This window comes from Cotesia glomerata, linkage group LG3 (assembly GCF_020080835.1).
Source record: "Cotesia glomerata isolate CgM1 linkage group LG3, MPM_Cglom_v2.3, whole genome shotgun sequence".
Taxonomy (NCBI): Eukaryota; Metazoa; Arthropoda; class Insecta; order Hymenoptera; family Braconidae; genus Cotesia; species Cotesia glomerata.
In genome coordinates this window covers 18,427,555-18,449,174 of record NC_058160.1, presented here as the reverse complement: position 1 = coordinate 18,449,174, position 21,620 = coordinate 18,427,555, and the positions used below count along the sequence as shown (strand labels likewise).

Genomic DNA, 21,620 nt, shown 5'->3' with positions numbered 1-21,620 from the left:
CCACTTGCCGCCAATAGCCTTTTTATTACGTGGGACTGGTTCCAAATTCCATGTTTCATTGGCTTCCAATGACTCAAGTTCTTCTTTCATCGCCATAAACCAGTTCTCTGCATCTGAACCGTTCATCGCTTCTTCAAAAGTTTGTGGTTCCTCAGATACTTCATCATCTGGTTCAAATTCTTCTTCTAAATCAGGTTCGAAATTTTATTTAAACGAAGCATCATCGATGGTTGGACTCCGGGTGTCCACGTTGTCTTCATAGTCCTTGTCTAGCTGGTCCTCTGTAGTCATCACTTCTGACGGATTTTGATACAATTCATCCCAGATTGGAAAGCTAACTATTTCTTCAGCTGGTATTTCTCCTTTTTTTGATTTGTTACTGTGTCTATTTTTTATTTGTTCTTGAGTAACTTTTGTGTCAATGTTTTCATCATTAATGTTGAATGTTGTTTTCAATTTTTCCCCACTTTTCTCATCCTCAATGAACTTTACGTCTCGGCTTATTATTATTTTCCCTATTGACCTGTCTAATAGAGGATACGCCTTGGACCCGTTTTCATAACCTACCATGACGCATTCACGAGCTTTTAAATCCAACTTTTTTCTTTTTTCCTTGGAAGTATGCACAAACGCCCGACATCCAAATATTCTGAGATAACTCAAGTCTGGTTTTTTATTGTGTCATAACTGATAAGGCGTTACATCTTTCTTCTTTGTTGGTAATTTATTTTGAATATGATTGGCCGTGACCACAGCTTCGCCCCAGTACTGATTGGTGAGGCAACTATCTGTCAACATTGTCCTTACTGCCTCGATCAAAGTCCGGTTTTTTCTCTCAGATAACCCATTCTGTTGTGGCGTATAAGGCGCTGAGTTTTGAGTACTGAGTTTTCATCCCTTTGGAGACGATAAAATTCTTTAATTCATTGTTTACATACTCACCACCCCTATCTGATCGAATTGCTTGAGGTCTTTTATTAAATTTTGTCTGGATAGACTCAACAAAATCCTTAATAACCTGAGTAGTTTAAGATTTTTTCTTTAATAGAAAAACATGAGTATAGCTACTATAATCATCTATTAACGTCAATATGTATTTCCGCCCTCCTGAACTCTCAAATGGCATGGGACCACACAAGTCCGAGTGTATTAGTTTCAAAATCTTCGTTGCCTTCTCGGTAGAATTTTTCGGAAAAGGTTTTCTCGCCAACTTCCCACGAATGCAGCTCTCGTAATATTCCTTTATCTCACAAGGCTCAATTTGTATACCGGTGGCCATATTTTCATCAATGAGCTTCTTTATTGCCTGTTCATTTCTATGACCTAGCCTCTCGTGCCACCGGTGTATGCAGTTTTCCTTGTGAGTTGAGGATACCTTTAATGCGCATGCCTCTGATGTTCTTAGAATATATAGCTCACCCTCTATATCTGAAGTAGCGATCTCTTCTTTTTCTCTGAACACAGTCATTTTATTGTCTTTAACTATTATATTATATCCATCTTGGTCTAGAGCTCGAATAGATAGTAAGCCCGAATCCAAACTTGGTACAAAAAAAAAAATTAACAACATTTGTCATGTGACGCGTTGCACCTGAATCCAAACACCAAGCTGAACGACCGTTAAATTTAACTTTTGTTACACAATAAGCCGCTTCTTGAAGATATTCGTCGCTACTAGTATCGTCATCGTTTATTGTTTTCTCATTGGCTTGCTTTGCCTTTCCAGAACCTTTATGTTGTTTCGTTTTTCTTTGTTGATGAGCCATTTCTTAAATTCTCTGCAGTTAGCTTTAAAGTGGCCTACTCTATTGCAAAAGAAACACCTTATAATCTCTTTGTCTCCTTGTTTACGTTCATATTTATTTTTATCAACCTTTAATACTGAAACTTCGCCCGTATCGATAACCTCATCACTCAACTGTCTCGTATATTGATTTATTAATTTACTCGTCACTAACTCCAAAGTTAATTCTTCATCTGGTCTGGAATCTAAAGCCGTTATCAATGGATCATACGACTTAGGCAAACTTGATAACACAATAGCAACTATCAAATCGTCGGCTAATTTCCTTCCCATATTTTTAAGCCGTTCTGCTAATTCTATGATGGTATTGATGTGAAGTTCCATGTTGCCATTTTCACTCAATTTTGTATTAATTAACTGCCTTAACAATGCTGATTTATTGTTCAACGAAACCTTTTCGTAATAACTCTGCAATGCGTCCCAAGTAGCTTTGGCAGTTGTTACACTTCTAATGATATTTATTTGACTATCATCGACCGTTAGACGGATTATTGCCCTGGCTTTTAGATCCACTTTTTTCCATTCTTGACGTGCTTTTTCTTCCTTAGGCAGTTCACCTCCATCGATTGCATCCCACAAACCCTTTTCATCTAAAAGAGCCTCCATTCGGAATTTCTATATTTGATAATTTCTAGAATTAAGTTTGGGAATCTCGAAAAACGCACTCGAAGCTTCTCCTGAATTCATCTTGATTTACTCTTTACTCTTTTAACTGAAAAACACTTTACTTACACTGTTTCACAGTACCCTGGGCCCATAACCTGTCATAATTATGGAAGATACAGTGTAATAAATTAATGAATAGACTCCGATGCGTTTAACCCAGTGCATTTTAGAAGACTGACTTGTTGCAAAATTTACAGAACATATATAATATTAGATATAGTCAAGTATTATACTTCGAATACTATAGTAATACAATTTATAAGTTGTATTGCATATCCAACAATAATTATATATAATGATATGTAAACTGATATAACGATTTATTAACTATTAGAAATTTAATTTGTTTGAAGACAATTATTTGATTTATTAAATTTTAATAAATATTTTTTAACATTCAATAGATATTTATTTGGGAGGAAAGTACATTCATTAATAGTTAATAAGTATTTATTAATAGTTAAAAAATATTTGTTAAGAGTTAATAAATATTTTGTTGATTGAATTTATTTCACTTGCAATGTCATATATGGTTTTTAAAAAATCTTAATAAAATTTTCAAAGACTAATTGAAGATGAGCTCACAGCGACAGAGCTCTGGAACATTATTGTGAAGCGTTTTAAAAAAGTCTTAAGAAAATCTTAAAATAGTCTTGAGAAAATCTTAAAATAGCCTTAAAAAAATATTAAAAAAATTTTTTAAGACTATTTTAAGATGAGCTCACAGCGAAAGAGATCCGAAAAAGTTATTATAAAGCGTTTTTAAATAGTCTTAAAATAATTTCAAAATAGTCAAAACAATTTTTAAAAAATTTTTAGACTATTTTAAGATGAGCTCACAGCGACAGAGCCCCGGAACATTAAAACGGGGCGTTTCAAAAAAGTCATAAAATTGTCGAATAATACTTCCACATAATAATTCTTCCACAATTTCAAATTTAATTTGAAAAGAGCTTACTCAAAAATTTTGTGGTTAAAAACTTGCAAAATCATATAAAAAATGTGTACAAATTAATATTAATAATAAATTTGAGAACCAAATTTGAAAAATCTGCTCTCGGAATTTGGTTTCGGTGTCTTAAGAGCATGTAATAAAGTCTGTTGTCGGTAATTCAGTTTGGACTAGTGATAACAAATGCCAATTGAATATATCGGATTGTTTATTTGAAACACATAAAATTCACTGAAGATTATCAGGCTGACTGTCAATACTCTCAACACTGTTCAAAAAAATTGAACTATAGTTTATTTACTGTAGTAAATGAAATTTTTTGTTGATAATTAGTTTTCTATTCAAACCTAGTTGCATTTTAATAATTCTGTCTCATAAGTAATCTAAACTAAAGTAAAGATTAACCAAAAAATTAAATCAATCTCAAAGATTATATTGGTTGTAAGTTTATGAGTAATTTCTTTATAGTAAAGTTTATTTACTTGAATATATGATGGGCCCGGAGATAAGGCAGTTTTACGCGCGAGCTCTACCTATTTATTTATCATTTTGTTATTTTTTTTCAATGATTAAATTTAAAAAGAGAAGAATCAATTTACGAAGGACTATTATTAACATACTCCTGCCAAGTTTAATGATTTTTTGTTCAAAAATTACTAGGTCAAAAAGCGTCTCAGTATTTTGTCCAAACTTTGAATATTCTCTGTCCTACATGTTCTTAAGTGAGTCTCAAAACAGTCTTGATTTTTGTAACGTTTAAGATCTTAAACAAACGACATTTTTAAGACGATTTTTATTTACACGGCGACTCAAAAATCATTTATTTGATATTTTTAACCTTTATATTTATGTATTTGTGCTATTTGTGAGTTACGTATGGAGTGAATAAGAAAAAAAAAGTTTGAACACTCAGATTAATAGAATTCAAGGGATTTTACAAAAAAAAAATTAGGCAAACGATTGACCCTAAGGGCCACCCCTGCAACTTCCCGCTGATTCCATACTTAAGCGCTCAAAATTGTACTTTTTACGTTTCATGCTCTTCGAGCTCGAAAATATAAATTTCGTGTCATTTTGAGCTCTCCGAGCTCAAAAATCTGATAGATGTTTAATAAAATACTTTATACTTAAATACTTAAATAATGTATTTTAATAAAATATTATTTTTTGTATTTTCAAACCGCAATAACTTTTGAATGATTTAATCGATTTTCATGCAGTTAACGGCATTCGACGCAGTTTTTTAAGCCTCATGAAGAATATTTAAATTTAAATTAATCAAACTAGGAATTTTAAGGTAATTCCGAAAAAACACTTTTTTCGGTTTTCTTTCGATAACGATAACTTACGAACGCATCAACCGATTTTGACCGGGCTGGCGACAATCGACGTGGTTTTCTGATGTTAAGAGCTGATCAGTTTTTCAAATCGATCGGTAGAGCCGTTTGAAAGTTATTCTAAAAAAACCACATTTGAAAAAATTTTTTTTTGTAGTTTTTTTGAGACTTATCAAAATCTACCGGTTCGAATCAGTCTAAATTGTATTCAAAATCTAAGTCCTATCAAGCCCTTTCGAATAACGCCAGCCGCGATGGAATCAGTTGAGCCGTTCAAAAGTTATAAGAGAGTCACATACACACACAGACACACACACACACACACACACACACACACACACACACACACACACACACACACACACACGCACATACACACACACACACACACACACACACACACACACACACACACATACATACATACAGACATACGGACATCATCGCGAAAACATTCAGGGAAGCTTCCTAGGACCTCAAAACGTTGACATCTGATGAGAACTCGATTTTCGAAAAACGGGGTGAAACCAATAACTTCCCGATTTTTGAAAATTTTTAATTTTTTCAGCGAGAAGTTAAAAAACTAAACGAACAAACAACTTCTTTTAATGGATCCATTTGCCCCCATAGCCTTTTAGATCGTATTAAAATCGTTGAGGGACAATTTTGTACCTACAATTTCAGGAGACATATCATGCCTTCAATAATTAAGAGGTGCTAAAAATTTTTCGATGCTCATTATGACCTTCATATCCTCGCGGTCTCAATTAAAAATTTTTTTACGTTTTAAGCTATCCCCTTAACTAAAAGTAGTAATTCAGGTTTTAATGAAATAGATAACTAAGGAATTAATTCTAAAAATCAAATTTTAAATACATAAAAACATTTTTAAATAATAACATCGTTGTAAGGGGAATAACATATTGTAAGGAAAAGGGAAAGGGGAAACTATTTTTGTTTTTTTTTTGCTTATTTATCTGTACACGATTAAAGGAAGATGAGAATAGTTTGCTTAATCTCTCACAACTTTGAATTTATGAGAAATCTACTGTACTCAAATATTTCTTTGATTATGATATTTTTCTATTGTATATAAAATAATATATTAACAATACCAGAAAATTTTTTTTTTTCATAGCGTCTGACACATTAATATAGTCATTCAAATATAAAGATTTAGTAATAATTAATAATATTCTTTTTCATAAGGCAATCGTGAATATGGGAACCTTACACGAAATTCAAGATTTGAGGGAAAAACATCGACATAATATTGCTCCGTGGGCAAGAAAGTTAAGTGTTAATAAAGACAATATTACAAAAGATAATGGAAGATTACCAGTTTCTGCGACAAGTTTTGCAGCTCAACGTCAAACAAAAAAAGGTCTCGTATAGTATTTGAAAATATTTTTATGATAATAGTATTAACTGTGTTTAGGACATAGAATCAGTACCTTCGACCTGGCAGACAGTAAAATCTTTCTCCCCCTCGAGTATTAGCCCCTCGGCTGAAGAGGAAAGCCCGTATGCACTTTCAGGTCCCCGGGTTATGATAACTGAAATTTACGTATTTTTTGCCGAGGATTACGAATAACTAAATTATTTTGCTCGCCGATGGTAAATTTAATTGTTAATAACAATTAATTCGTTTAAACCGCTATAATACAAGAGCCGCTGATTTTACGGGGAAGTTCATTTCTAAAGAAATGTTTAAAACAAAATTTAAAAACCAACGAAAAACACACACACATATACATACACACAGCTGTACAGACACCATCGCAGGAATACTAAGGACAGCTTCCTAGGATCTCATAACGTCAAGACCTGATGAAAACTTGATTTTCGCAAAACGAGGTAAAACCAATTACTTCCCAAATTTTTAAAAATTTTCAATTCTTCTTAGCGGGAAGTGACGATTCTCAGCTCGATGATCATGGAAAAATAATCGTATGAATGCTATTTTTAGTAAATGCAGGCTAATTTAGGTGTTAAGTAATTTTTTTTCTTTATATTTCATCGTCAATTATGGGGCTGTTTTTTCGTGTCCATGGGGTGGATCGATAAATAATAGGTCTAAAAATCTTCTGTAGAGTGTACTCTATAATTTCCTTGAGTTTTTTTTTAACTTCCCGCTAAGAAAATTGAAAATTTTCAAAAATCGGGAAGTTATTGTTTTTACCCCGTTTTGCAACAATCGAGGTTTCAACAGATCTCGACGTTTTGAAGCCCTGAGAAGCTTTCCTGACTATTTTTACGATGATGTATGTATGTATGTATGCATGTATTATAATGGTCTTTTCACCGGCACTGGCGTCGACAGGGCCGGAGAGCACCACCTAAAATGGCTTACCTGGGTTTCGAAGGTAGTTGGGCGCCAGGAACTTACCGTTCCACGATTCGAAGTCGTTGTCGTTTGTCGTCGGGCGGCGGGTCGATGACGAAGAGATTTAAAATTCGAATGAACGGCGAAACGTAAAATGCTTAAATCTAAGTAAGCTCGGGAAAAGAAAAACAAAAAAACAGTAATCGCCGAATGTCCAGTCAACAATTAATTTTTAACAGTCGCCAAGAATTATTAATAATTTTTCAAAAATTACTATTATAACAGTTAATTATTCGCCAAATGAACGAACAATAATAACTAAAAGAAACAACAATAATATTGATACGTCGGTGGCTCGCAGATAATAATTTAAATGACTTATAATTAATACTACGATGACGTAAGCAATTAATCGATCTTCAAATTACTCAATCATAACCAAAAATTATATTCGGTCCGTCAACGGCTCGTAAAAATCCCGAATTAATTTATCTCAATTTAACTAATAATTACTTATACGATGAAATAAACAATTAATTTGTCTTAAACTAATTAATACTTCAATAAAAGCTTAAAGTCGGTCCGTCAATGGCTCGCAAACTCCCAAATTAATTTATAATTAATAATACAATGGAATAAACAATTAATTTTTCCAAAATTAATTAATAATTAAACAAATAAATAAAAAAATTAAATTCGGTCCGTCAGTGGCTCGCAAATTTCCTAATTAATTTGCCAAAACAAATTAAACACAATGTAGCTTTAATTCGACGAAGATTCGCAAACTAATAATTCAAATAATTCAAAAATTCAACAATTTGGCGGACTCGCGGCGGATAACTAATTACGGTCGGTAAATCGACTAAGCTGACTGGGTAGTTGAAGCTTGAGATAAGTTTGGGCTCGCGCTCGGAGATGGCGTGTCGGTCGGGCTAGCTGTCTTACACAGCTCCAAATTTCTCGGGCGTTACGTTTAATAACAACAACAAAAAAAAATTACGTTCAATTGTCGGTATATATTACTGTTTCAACCAATAAGACCATTAACAATAGTAATAATAATGTCACACAGTTGGTTCAATGCCAGTGTCTCGAACAAAAAAAAATAAATAATAAGAAGCGAACGCTCGACTTTGAATCTACGTTTTAATTTACGAACACACACACAAATACACCCCGATGGTACCGTGCCTCTGAGTGTCGTCACACACGTCTCGATAATCCGAAAGGAATTCAATAATTACTTTCGTAAAAAAAACTAATAAAATTTTACATAAAAAAAATTTACACCAAAAATCAAACTGGTGAAATTTACTAAAATCGATCGCGATATCGCGGTGAGGACACCCTGGAGCTAAATTAGCGATCAGACTCACCCTGCGGCAGCAGTGAACCCCTCGGGTCAGTACTCGTCCAGGTAGCTGACTCTCAACGAAGTTGGCGGGATAGCAGGCGGAATGGCGTCGATGTCTCGGCAATGGCGTCTCCCACGTGCACGTAATAATAATAATTAATCGTCACTTGGCAATAATCCACACAGTGGTCGTGAACAATAGCTTCGACAAGGTACAATCGTAAAATTAATTGCGTTGTAAAATATTTTAATGCTTGTAGCGGAATTTGTGCGACTAACAAGCACGGCGTCCAGATCAGAATCAATTTATTATGGCTGCCTTCTCGGCAACATGTGTTCTCCAATTTTCCGTTAGTTCAAAAACCTCGCATCCAATCAGCTCACGGCTTCTTCTAGCCGGCCGTTGTATTACGGGATGCGTCCAGTACTCCGTTGCGATCGATGATTGGTCGATATGTTACTCGGTTCGGCTTACGGCATCCAGATGGTGCGTCGCTCGACTTAAGTTGCTCAAACGCCGTCGTCATTCGTCGGTTTCAAATTTTGCTTCGCTCTTGCCGTGGTCCTCCTCCAGATGTCACGCTGGTTGTTGCTGGCCCCGTGTGAATTCGCGGGTTCGTCTGATCGCTCAACTGATTTTCGCTCTCACTCTAACATACTCTCTACAATATTCACACTCATTCATGCATACTTTTCAAATTCGGCGCGTTTTCTGTTATAAGCCTTACCTCGAGCTTCACACTCTGATCAGGAGGCCGCTTGGGGCGACACAGTCGCGTCGAATCTCCGCATTCCTTTAGCTGAGGCAAAATAATTAATAATGATAAAGAAAATTAAAATAAACAAATAGCCAAACTAGTCTTTTGACATGGGGAATTTTTCCTATGTCACAGTATGTATGTATGTATGTGTGTGTGTGTGTGTGTGTGTGTGTGTGTGTGTGTGTGTGTGTGTGTGTGTGTGTGTGTGTGTGTGTGTGTGTGTGTGTGTGTGTGTGTGTGTGTGTGTGTGTGTGTGTGTGTGTTTTTAAAAGATGATAGTCGGTGGTGTGGGATTTTCACCCACTAAAAAAACTCCTCTCTCTTCTCCCGTGGGTGGTTCGGAGATGACTAAATCGGAACCGCGTGAGCATTACTTCAATCCAGTCCTTGTTGCGTCTCACGACGCCTACTCCTGGTTACTGGTCCCTTTCTGCGGTTTTTGCTTTTAGAAGGTGCTGCGCGTAGGATGCAACAGCTGACCAATTATCTTCTTTTCTAAGCATGCAGGCTATCAAGCTCTCGGGGGAGATTGTGGTGTCCATCATTTCTTCGGTGCTGCTTCTGTAGTCCTTCCACCGATCACACTCGAAGAACGTGTGCTCGCTGTTGTCAATTCTTTCTGGGCAGTATTTGCACGTTGGTGTGCTGTGCAGACCCATCTTGAAAAGATAGGCATTGAACTGCCCATGTCCCGTCAATACCTGGGTCAGGAAGAAGTCCGTTTCTCCGTGCTTCCGAGAAAGCCAGACGTTTATGTTCGGAATCAGGCGTGCCGTCCATCTGCCTGTTTTCTCGGTTGTCCATCGGTCCTGCCACTCATGTAGCGTTTCCGTCTTTACCTTTGCTCTTGCCTCTTTAGAGTTGTCACCATTTATTTTGGCGTCATAGATTTTCAGCCTCTTGAATGCTAGTAAGTCGATTGGCGCGGCTCCTGCTATGACCAATACGGCCGCTTCTGAGACCGTTCGGTAGGCACAGGTGACTGAGCGCTCCTCGTCGTTGCACTGCCGCTATCTTTCGCCGGTAGGTTTTCTGTTTAAGAATATCAGCCCATATCTCCGCTCCGTAGAGTAATATAGAGTGGACTACTTCTAGAAGCACCCTCATTTTTCTGGTTCGTGGTCCCCCGTGTTTGTCATGATTCTCGACAGGATTGATACTGTCTTGTTAGCTTTTGCGCAAACGTTTTCGAGGTGTTCTCGGTTAGACAGCTTTTCGTCGATCACTACTCTTAAATAACGCAGTGCCCTTGTAGAAGTCAGTATTGTCCCGCCCACGTCAATGACGAAAGGTTTTGGGAACTATTTTTGACGTTTTAAGACGAGCATTTTGGTTTTCTTCCTTCCATCAGTGTTCTTTTGTCGACATACACTTGTCACAAAAATTAAGGTAGCAAGAAAAAAATCCAAATTTTTGAGGGATTTTTAACAAGTTGTAACTTATAGAAAAATGGTCGTAGAGCAAATAAAAAAAAAGCAAGATTGTAGCCCTAAGTGTGTAGTTTTTGGATCTGAGTTAGAAATTTTTTTTTTTTAATTTTTTTTCGACAAATCTTGAGAAAACTACCGAAAAAAAAAATTTTCGAAATATTTAATTTGGTTTTTTTTAAATCTCGATACGAGCATTTCGCGCTGAGATATCGGTGTTTAAATGGAAAAAGATAATTTTGTCTTTGATTACCAATATCTCAGCAACCAATGATCGCACAGAAAATTCATGGTTGGTTTTGCAAACTTGAATAAATTCTCTACAAGGATTGGCTATTAATTTTTGAAAAAAAAAAATTATATCAATCTTTACATGAATTTGAAGAAGCAACCAAAAAAGGGCTTTTTGCGGTTTTTTGGAAAATCAAGCACCTAATCAAAAATATCGCGGAAACCACTAATGTTAAGTGTGCTTTTTACTGCTCAATATACCTACAAAAACCCTTTAAAGTTTCAATTGAATCCAGCCAACCGTTTTTTCCCACTTGATTGAATTTTTGAAAAAATTGAAGGAGCAAGAATTTCGCTCTGACAAGGTCATGATTTTTATTAGAAATAAAGAAAAAAATTTTTTTTCATTTTTCTCTTTTTAATTTGCTAAAAATTAAAAAATTGTAGAGACTCACTTTTTCAACGACAGCCAATTGAGAAAAAAATTTTTATTGAAGAAAAAAAAAATTTTCCAAAAATTATTGAATTTTTAACTTCCCGCTAAAAAAATCGAAGATTTTCGAAAATCGGGAAGTAATTGTTTTCACCCCGTTTTTCGAAAATCGAGTTCTCATCAGATGTCGACGTTTTAAAGTCCTAGGAAGCTTCCCTGAATGTTTTCGCGAATGTTTTCGCGATACTAAAACTCGACGCTAACGCCCCTACCCACTCAACCCTAAACCCCTTTTCTTCTTTCCTCTAATCCCTCATGGAAACCGCCGTCAGGCATTACTTCATGAGGGGAGGATCTAGCTACTGCTATTCCTTCTGGTGGCTAAGGTGTTATTTTTCCTTCCTTCTAGTTTCTGTCATTTGCCCTTTTTCTTTCAATGGAACGCAGCTCTGTAAGCACTTTTTTGGTAAACGTGCTTGTGGCGTTCCAGGCAGCTTCGGATGACAGCATTTCTTCTACTATTGACTCTGTTGTGATTTTCTTCTTCAGGATCTTCTCTAACTCATCACGCTGTGGGTTAAAACGAGGGTACTCAAAGAAAACGTGCTCCGCATTTTCAGCAACTCTTGGGCAAGACGGACACTCTGGGGAATTATCGTGCTTAAAGCGATGAAGGTACTTCCGGAAACAGCCGTGTCCTGACAACATCTAGGTCAGATAGTAGTTGGCCTCGCCATGATTCCGGTTAAGCCAAACGTCAATACTTGGTATAAGTCGATGAGTCCATCTTCCCTTCTCCGCAGCATCCCATAGTTGTTGCCATCTTGCTATACTATGTTGTCGCTCTACAGTTCTCAGTTCTTCAGCGCTCAGTATAGATGACCTCTTTCGGTGGTATAGGTTCCGTCTTTTCTCAGTTCGGACTCTAAGAGGCAGAGTTCCAGAAATGACGCACACTGCCTCTTCGGATATTGTGCGGAAGGCGCTTGCAACTCTCAGTGCACTTAATCGGTAGACCAGTCCGGCTTTCCTCCATGATTCTTGGGTCTCCAGCGCGTCTGCCCAAACGGATATTCCATATGTGAGCACTGATGTGACTACTGACGACAGCAATAGTCTCCTGCTCTGCTTCGGGCCTCCAACATTCGGCATCAGTCTTGATCGGCTAGTTACCACCGCTATTGCTTTAGCACTTACGTGTTCGACCTGTTGCTTAAAGTTCAGTCGGGTATCCAGCGTCACCCCCAGATATCGGATAAATGGTTGCGATGCGATCTCCTGCTCGCCGACATTCAGCTTGATGTTTTCTACGATCTTTCTGCTGGTGATGAGCACAGCTTCAGTTTTGTGCTTGGCTAACTCCAACTTCATCATATCCATCCATAGGTTAATCCGGCTAAATGTGATATCGAAAGCCAGATTGATCTCTTCCAAGTGTTTCGCGACAATCACTACCGCTACATCATCGGCATATGCAACAAGTTTCGCCTCTGATTGTAATGCAACTCTCAGGAGACCAGCATACATGATGTTCCACAGCAAAGGACCCAAAACCGAGCCCTGTGCCACTCCTCTGGTTATTTCGTACTTCCTTGGACCGTTTTCCGTGTCATATTTGAGGACTCTGTCTGTAAAGTAGTTTGCTACCATTCTGCGCAGGTATCCTGGCACTTCTTTATCTTCGAGAGCTCGCATGATGCAGCCCCAGTTAGCGGAATTGAAGGCATTTTTGATATCCAAGGCAGCCACTAAACAATACTTCTTTCTGCCACGTTCCCATCTCTTTCCAGCGATTGCCTCCTTAGCTGTATCGACCACCAGGTTGATCGCATCCAGCGTTGATCGTCCTTTCCGGAAACCATACTGGCCTTCTGCTAGGAGTGGATCGACGACTGCTTCTATTCGTTGGTGCATTATACGCTCTAATATCTTACCCGCTGTATCCAGCATGCAGAGTGGTCGGTAGGATGATGGCTCGTCCGGTGGCTTCTTCCCTTTAGGGAGAAGTACAAGTTTTTGCTGTTTTTATCTTCGAGGGAAAATACCCTCTTTGAGGCACGAATCGTAGGTATCTAAGAATAGATTTGGCGCTGCTTTAATAGCTGTTTTGAATGCAATATTCGTGATTCCATCCAATCCCGGCGCCTTAGTATTCCCTACTCGGTTTCACGCCTCCATCAGTTCCTCTTCTGTGACAGGTGAAATTTCTTCTCGATTTACTGGCAATGAAGAATAGCCGAACTTACTTTGTCGAGGAAACAGCGTAGAAACTATTCTTTCCAGGAGCTGTGGACACGTAAGTGATGGCATTGGCTGGCGCTTCAGGTGGGTCATGACCACCCTATACGGTCTGCCCCATGGGTCCTTTTCTACCTCATCGACGAGTTCCTTCCAACAGCGTCTTTTACTATCTTTGATGGCCTTGTTCAGTTCTCGATGGGCCTTTTTGTATTCTGCGACTAGCTCCGCAGAGTTAGGTCGTCGGTGGCCACGCTGTGATAATCTTCTCTTTTTGTGACAGGCTGTGCGAAGGGCGTTAATCTGATCATTCCACCAGTGCACCGATGGTCTTTTATTGATGCCACGCTTACGGGGCATGCAGGTGTCGCACGCCTGGGCAATTCTCGTCATTAAGTCCTTCGTCTTCTCTACAGCATTTCCTGTGATGATGGTCGAGTCACTGTCTAAGGCTACTACCAAAGCTTCCGAGTCAAAGTCTTTCACTTTTTATCCAGCTGCATTAGTTTGTCTAGTTGTTCTTTGAGGGCTCCGGCCAGCCGATATTTCCCAAAGTATTGCACTGTGGTCGCTGGCGGTGTAGGTGTTTAAGACTTTCCAAGAATAGTTTCCTTTCAATAAGCTGCTGCTGACGAATGTGAGGTCTATTATCGAACTAGCCTCTCCCTTGGTATATGTTGTTGTCTCACCGATGTTGAGAAGGACTACGTCCAGTGAGGCCATTGCATCACGTAGTGCCTTGCCTCGCGCATTAGTCTGCTTGCTGCCCCAGTCTACCGCCCAGGAATTGAAGTCCCCTGCTATAGCTACTGGGTAGTATTGCTTTGCGTCTTCGGTCAGTCGATCCAGGAAGTCAGTAAATCGGCAATGGAAAAGCTAGGTGGTGCATAGCAACTATAAAAACGGATGTCGTTAATAGACGATGCTACAAAGCCGATGCTATCATTGCTCACTATGCTCTGGAAGGGAAGTTTGCCACAGGACCAGATGACAGCCTTGGTGGTGCTGTCAGTTTCCCAAAGTTAGTTATTCAGGTGTCTGTATGGCTCTGCTACTATTACTAAATCAAGCTCTAATTCACGCACGGTCTGCACGAGCAGGTCATGCGCAGCCTCACAGTGATTGAGGTTAAGCTGTAATATCCTCATGTTTGCTTGCTTGTCATTCTCTGGAGTGCCTCTTTGTACACCGGGCACCTGTATGTGCCGGCGTGATGGGCAGCGTTCTCTGTGCTCTTATTTTCCGCGCATAATACACACTTCGCTGGGTTTTTACAATCCGCAATCTTGTGTCCTTCTTGGCCGCATCTGATGCATAGCTTGGATCGATCTGTCTTGTTTCTGCACTGGGATCCGTGGTGCCCGAAATGCCAGCATTTATAACATTGGGTAGGTTTCCTCGTGGCTCTAATTCGGCAGTTGACCCAGCCAATTCGGATTTTACCGCTTCCTTCTAATATCTTCTGAGCTGCTGCAGCCGGTAGTGTCACGACAGCGGTTTGGGTACCTCTGTAGGCTTTGCGGATCTTGATTGTCTCTGGTAGTATTTCGCAGAGCTCCTTGGTTACCGTATGCAGGGCAGCCTGAATATCCTCCTTTGTTGTGGTGTCATCTAGGTCTCGGATCTCGATGTCTTCTTGTTGCCCTTTGCAGATCACTTTGGCCTCCTCCTTAAGAATGTTTGCGATGGTCTGTTGCAGGCCTTGGCCTTTGTCCACGCTCTTCCGCGAAATCGTAATCAACAACTCCCCGCTTCCGGTCTTGTTGATCTTGTCCACCGTTGTGCGAACCTGCCTATCAGGGACGTCCTTCTTTATGCGACGCAAAATCTCGGCGTACTTTGCTTTCTCGGCCGGGCGGATGATCAGTGCGTCGGGTCTGATCCATTTGAGCGGTTTTTTGCGCTTAGGCTCCGGCCTGGGCTTCTTTGGAGGCTCTTTCGGGAGCTGTGGCTAGCCTCCGTTTCTCTTTCCTTGTGTGGACATCTTTCCAATCATTCGCGTCTTTTTTTTCGGCGTTCTGCTTCATCACGTTTTTCGGAGGACTTGTTTTCAAGTCCTTTCTCTTCGTCAATCGCCTATCTATTCCATCTGGGGAGTTTCGGTCCTTCCTCTTGTTAGATTTGTTGGAAGTATGACCTTCGTCTTTAGCATCAGATTCACCGTCACCATCGCCTCCGGTGTCCATTGATTCTTCGATCTCCACAGTAAGTTGACTGCTCTTCTTCGGCGTAAGACGAGGAGTGAGTCGTCGAGGTGACTGCCATTCTTCGTCCAGATTTTAAACCTTCGAAGGGCGTTAACTACCCCGGTTGCATTGGCCTTTATCTCTTTATGGATATTGACCTTTGATTGGACAAACTCATGCAGTTCGCTGGTCAGCTTTTCGAGGCGTTCCAGCGCTTGCGTCCGCTTCATCTCAGCGCTTACTGTAATCGCTGCTTCTTGGACGTAAGGCCCACTAATACTCCTGTCCTTTTCTTGTTTTTTCGTTTCTTCCATGATTTTGAGTGATACTCCAAAGCAAAAGGTCGTCTCCGAACGCGATGTCTCCGGAAGTGGAGGAGTGATCACTCTTACAGCTACCTCCATTGCTATAAGAGCTTTCGGTCATTGAAGCGGGAAATCTCAACCGCTTCGACCCTGCACCTGCTTCCTTCATTGGCTTCCTCTTGCTCCCGTGGGTGCGGCACGTAGATGCCGGGAGTTACCACGTAAACCGCGCTATAAGGATCATTTCGCACATTTCCTGCCGAAAGGGGAGTTTTCGTTTTTTACCGCGAGAGCTATTTTATTTCGCTCTTACCCTCTGCTCCGAAGAACAGCGAGCTTTCTCCGACCCACAAGGATACACGGACAGTGGCTGTTACTCTTCAGCTCCGATGCCTGATTTGGTCCGCGAGGGCTATTTTATTTCGCCCCAATCCGCCGATCTTACGACCGGTTAAGACCCCTACTATCCGCCACCTGGGGACGCGCCCGGTAGGAGTTTGGCTTCTTCCGACGTGTGTGTGTGTATGTGTGTGTGTGAAAGTATGTTAAAGGCTTATAAATTTTTATCGGCTTATCTGATTTCATCGCGGTTGATGCCATTTGAGAGGACTTGGCTAAACTCAGATGTTGAGTATGATTTGGACTGAGTCGGATCAGTAGATTTTGAGAAATCTTAAAAAAACTAAGAAAAAAAAATTTTTAAATGTGGTTTTTTTTGGATAACTTTTAAACGGCTTTACCAATGGATTCCAAAAACTAATCAGCTCTAGACAATAAAAAACCACGTCGACCGCCACCAAGCTGGTCAAAATCGGTTAATTCCTTCGAGAGATATCGTGAACGAAAGAAAACCGAAAAAAGTGTTTTTTCGAAATGACTCCGAAATTTTTAGTTCGATCAATTGAAACTTAAAAATTTTTTATAAGGCTGATAAAACTGCGTCGAATGCTGCCAACTGCGTGAAAATCAGTTGATCTATTCAAAAGTTATTGCGGTTTGAAAATTCCAAAAGTAGTGTTCTATGAAACTTCTATCAGACTTCGAGCTCGAAGAGCTAAAATGCATAGAAATACTATCTCTTTGAGCTCAGCGAGCTCAAAATATCACATAAATTATATTTTGAGCTTAAAAATCTCAAAAACGTCATAAGTACAATTTTAAGCGCCCAGGTATGGAAGTAGCAGGAAGTTGTAGGGATGGCCTTTAGGGTGAACCGTTTTACTAATTTTTTTTTCTAAAATTTTCGGTTTTTTTTTCGAAAATTTTAGATTTTTTTTTTTTTTCTAATTTACCAAGTCACTAATACAGAATAAAAAAAGAAATTAAAAAAATTTTTTTTCATTTTTAATAAAAATCATGACCTTGTCAGAGCAAAATTCTTGCTCCTTTAATTTTTTCAAAAATTCAATCAAGTGGGAAAAAAAACGGTTGGCTGGATTCAATTGAAACTTTGAAGAGTTTCTGTGGGTATATTAAGCAGTAAAAAGCACACTTAACATTAGTGGTTTCCGCGATATTTTTGATTAGGCGCTCGATTTTCAAAAAAACCGCAAAAAGCCCTTTTTTGGTTGCTTTTTCAAATTCATGTAAAGATTGATAAATATTTTTTTTTCAAAATCAATAGCAAATCCGTGTAGAAAATTTATTCAAGTTTTCAAAACCAACCTTTAATTTTCTGTGCGACCATTGGTTGCTGAGATATTGGTAATCAAAGACAAAATAATCTTTTTTCATTTAAACACCGATATCTCAGCGAGAAATACTCGTATCGAGATTTTTAAAAAACCAAATTAAAGCTGAATAAACAAGTTTTCTGGTCCATATAGAGGTTAAGTCAAAAAAATTTTTTCTAAGTCCGTAGACAAAAAAATAAAACCAAAAAAATTTCGAAAATTTTTTTTTCGGTGGTTTTCATAAGATTTGTCGAAAAAAAGTTTCAAAAAAAAACTCAGATCCAAAAACTAGACACTTAGAGCTACAATTTGCCTTTTTTTATTTGCTGTACGACCATTTTTCTACAAGCTACAGCCTATTAAAAATCCTTCAATAATTTTGATTTTTTTCTTGCTCTCTTAATTTTTGTGAGAAGTGTAGTCATCAACTATTGCTAAATTTTCTGGCTTCACGTCAAATTGGTGCTCCAAGGCATCTAGGATGTCACCCTAATTCGCACTGTTGAAGGCGTTTTTGATATCTAGTGTGAGGACAAGACACGCCTTACGGGCTTTGAGGCTACATGACCATGCTTCTCTTGTTGTCCCTACGACTTTCGGGATCACGCCGACTGTCGACCGTCCTTTCCGGAAGCCATATAGGTTTGTGGCAAAGCCTCCAGCACGATCGATGTCGTTGCGTAGTCTTCTCTGTATAAGCTTTTCGAGCAGTTTCCCTGCAATGTCGAGCATGCAGTGTCGAGTGGTCTGAACGACGAGGGTGTTATAGGGCTACCTTTACCTTTGTCTGACAGAACCAATCTCTGCCGCTTCCAAGCCGTTAGAAACGTGCCGGTTGCTAGGCATGCGTTTAAAGCGTTCAGTAGTATATCTGGGTATTCCAGGGCTACAATCTTGATCACCGATGCCGATACCATCAGGGCCAGGTACTTTTCCTGTGTTAAGAGTCTTCGCCGCATCCTGTAGTTCCCTAGTTGTGAACGGTGTTACGCTGTTTTTCGTATGTTGTCTTCTTTCCCTTGGTGAATGTTTAGGAAACAGCTCCGCTATGATGCTGTTCATTAAAGCAGGTGGTTTCGGCGCTTCTGGCGAAGCCTTTCCAAGTCGTTTGACGACAATTTGGTAGGCTTTACCCCAGATGTCTTTGTCAAGGTCGTTACAGATCTCTTGCCACAATTTCGCTTTGCTTGCTTTGATAGCCCAATTTAGGTTCTTTTTGGCCTGCTTGTACTCGCTCGAATGTAAATTTTGATTAGGGGAGCGTTTCGCAGCTCTCGTTGCTAGCCGATGTAGCTCGTGGCATTTTTTCCATAGTTCTGCTATTTCTGGTGACCACTAGTACGCCGGCCTGTGAAAACCCCGGTTTTTCAGTCGCGGCATACAGGCGTCGCACGAGGCAGCAATTTCTTTCATCGTAGTTAGTACTGTTTTTTCAGTCTCGCTGCTGGTCTTTGGGATCGGGTTGTTTTGTAAAGTAGACCAGCTTTGTGTAAGTGCCTTTCGCAGTGCCTCTATATCAAGCTTCCTGACGTTACACTTCCGCTTAGAAAGGTTGCGCTGAGAAACCGGAGCAGATGTCAGTCCAACGTTGAATGTCACAAATTAGTGATCACTGCCACTGTATTTTTTGGATACAGTCCAGTCTTCGATCATGTTGTCAGTTCTTGGAGTCGCCAACGAAATGTCAAGGATAGATTCTTGGTACCCCGGTCTTCTGAAAGTCGTGGTGCTCCCAATATTCAGCACTATGAGGTTATCTAGCCGCGACGTCAGCGACCTCGTTACCTCTGCTGTCGGAGAAAGAAGCACCCCATTTAGCCGATTTAGCATTGAAGTCACCAGCTACGATGACTTCGCCGTCGAACTTAGTGATCACATCTTCTATATTTGCCAGTTTCTGACGGATCACACTAATCCTTTTGTTAGGTGAGAGATAGACGCTCATGAAGCAGGTTGTAGGGGTTTGAATCCAGATAAAACCTGCTCCACTTCCGCTGTTGTTGGCGGTAACCTTCCTTGTGTTCACAATCCAGATTGCTGCCGTGCCAGTCTCGTCTGCAAACCATGCTCTATCTTGAAGGTTTAGATATAGTTTGCAGATAAAGCAGACGTCGATTTTCTCTTCAAAGGCTCGCTGGCGGAGTAAGTTCTGCGCCAACGCACATCTATTCAGGTTTCCTTGAAGGATGCGCGGCATTTCTGCCCTCTCGTGGCTTCGGCAAGTGCGGTGCAGAATGCCTCATAAGCTCCGCAACCTAGAATATGATATAGGCCATTTGGAGCTTCTTTGTCCGGTGTACAAAGGAATCACTTTGGCTGTTCAACGCAGTCTACAGCTTTGTGGCTTTCTCCCCCGCATTTAAAACAGCACTTGCTACGGTTAGGCCCCTTACAGGAGTTTGTCACGTGCCCGTATCCGAGGCATCTGACACAGCGTGTTACTTTAACAACTGGGCGAACGCGGCAGTTAACCCATCCGATCATTATACGGGCCTTGTCAAGGATCTTGATCGCGCTAGCCTCATCTATCTCACAGAAGGCTGCCCGATTGTCTCGTGGTGTAGGTTTTGTCAGATTCACACGTTTTATCTCCAGGCTGTCAGTAAAGTCACGTTTGAGTGCTTCGCGAACGTCGCTCTCGGTAGAGATTCCATCCAAGTCAAGGATCTCGATCGTTGTTTTTGGTGTGAGCGTTCTGACTGTACCGATGTTAGCGGTTGCTGTTTTTATCGCAGCCGTAAAAGCAGCAGTGTCTTCCGTTTTGCGACCTATTTTTAGAAGAACGCCCCCACGCTTCGTTTGTTTGATAGACTTTATGTCTACTCTTGTCTCTGTCGAGTTAACTTTAGCCTTGATTTCTTTGAGGAGATCGGCGTACGTTCGCCCTTCAGCTGGTTGGACAAGCGCAGCCTTTGTTCTTGTCTTTTTCCTCCTTCGTTTTGTAACAGGGTAATTTACCTTGCATCGATAAAATTATCGGAGATCGATAACTATTCGACGCAGCACTGGCGCGTCTCGGTCTTCGGGACCTAGTTAGTGATAAGTGGGGGTATTTTGGGATTTACTTGTTGAGTAGCTCACGTGCAGCGGGCAGAAGTAGTTGAGTGGTCTAACTGGTGCCAGCAAGAAAAGTCCAAAGAAGGAAGCCCACTGGATCCAGAGAGTTTCTTCAGATTAAATTTTACAAGGTATTAAGACTTTCTACATAGATGAGCCGTGGCGTCATATACTCGGCTCATCTAAACCACTTCTCATTTTTAATTAATTACTTTTGGGTTATTAATTGTTCATTAATAATTTATTTAATAATAATTCAATAATTATTTTATTACAATTAAATTTTATTCGTTATTTGCCGTTGAGATTCCTCAAGGGGGTTCATACCTGAAGACTGCTCAAGGACCTTGCGGTGTTAATTGTCGTGAGAATTTATTTTTTCACACACCTACGTGGAAAGTTATAATTTTTGCCTTGTCAAGAGGGATGCAAGTATGACTTTTTTGACTGGGCTAGAATGAATTCTTCTATTCTGTCTTATAGTCAACTTTTTTCCCGACAAAATATAATTAAAATAATCGCAACTATTGCCTAGCAACGGGCAGTAACAATTTAATTCTAACCTTGTATCTCTCTAAAATAAAGTCTTAGTGATTTTACAATCATAAAATTAAAATAATAAATAAAAATTAATCAAAGCTATCAAAATGAGTTCGTCTGTAGATTCGTCAGATATTGATATTACAGATGATGAATCAACAAGAAATATAGAAAATGAAGCGGAAAATATCGTGAAAAATTTATTGCCGGCAAAATCTAGTTTAAAATACACAAATTGTTATGAAGAATTTTGCAAATGGATGGAAAATAATAAAGTAAAATCGATCTCAGAAGATGTCCTTTTGGTTTATTTTAATGAACTGGCGAAAA

The 21,620-nt window shown here is 39.5% G+C and overlaps 1 protein-coding gene across 1 annotated transcript in view; it reads left to right on the top strand.

Annotated features, from left to right (window-relative positions):
• The window catches only part of LOC123261143, a 193,078-nt gene that overhangs the window by 49,534 nt on the left and 121,924 nt on the right, over positions 1-21,620 (top strand). Inside the window, exon 4 of the mRNA XM_044722658.1 lies at positions 5,969-6,143. Within this exon, the coding sequence (XP_044578593.1) occupies positions 5,969-6,143 (175 nt within the window). The remainder of the gene's footprint in view (positions 1-5,968; positions 6,144-21,620) is intronic.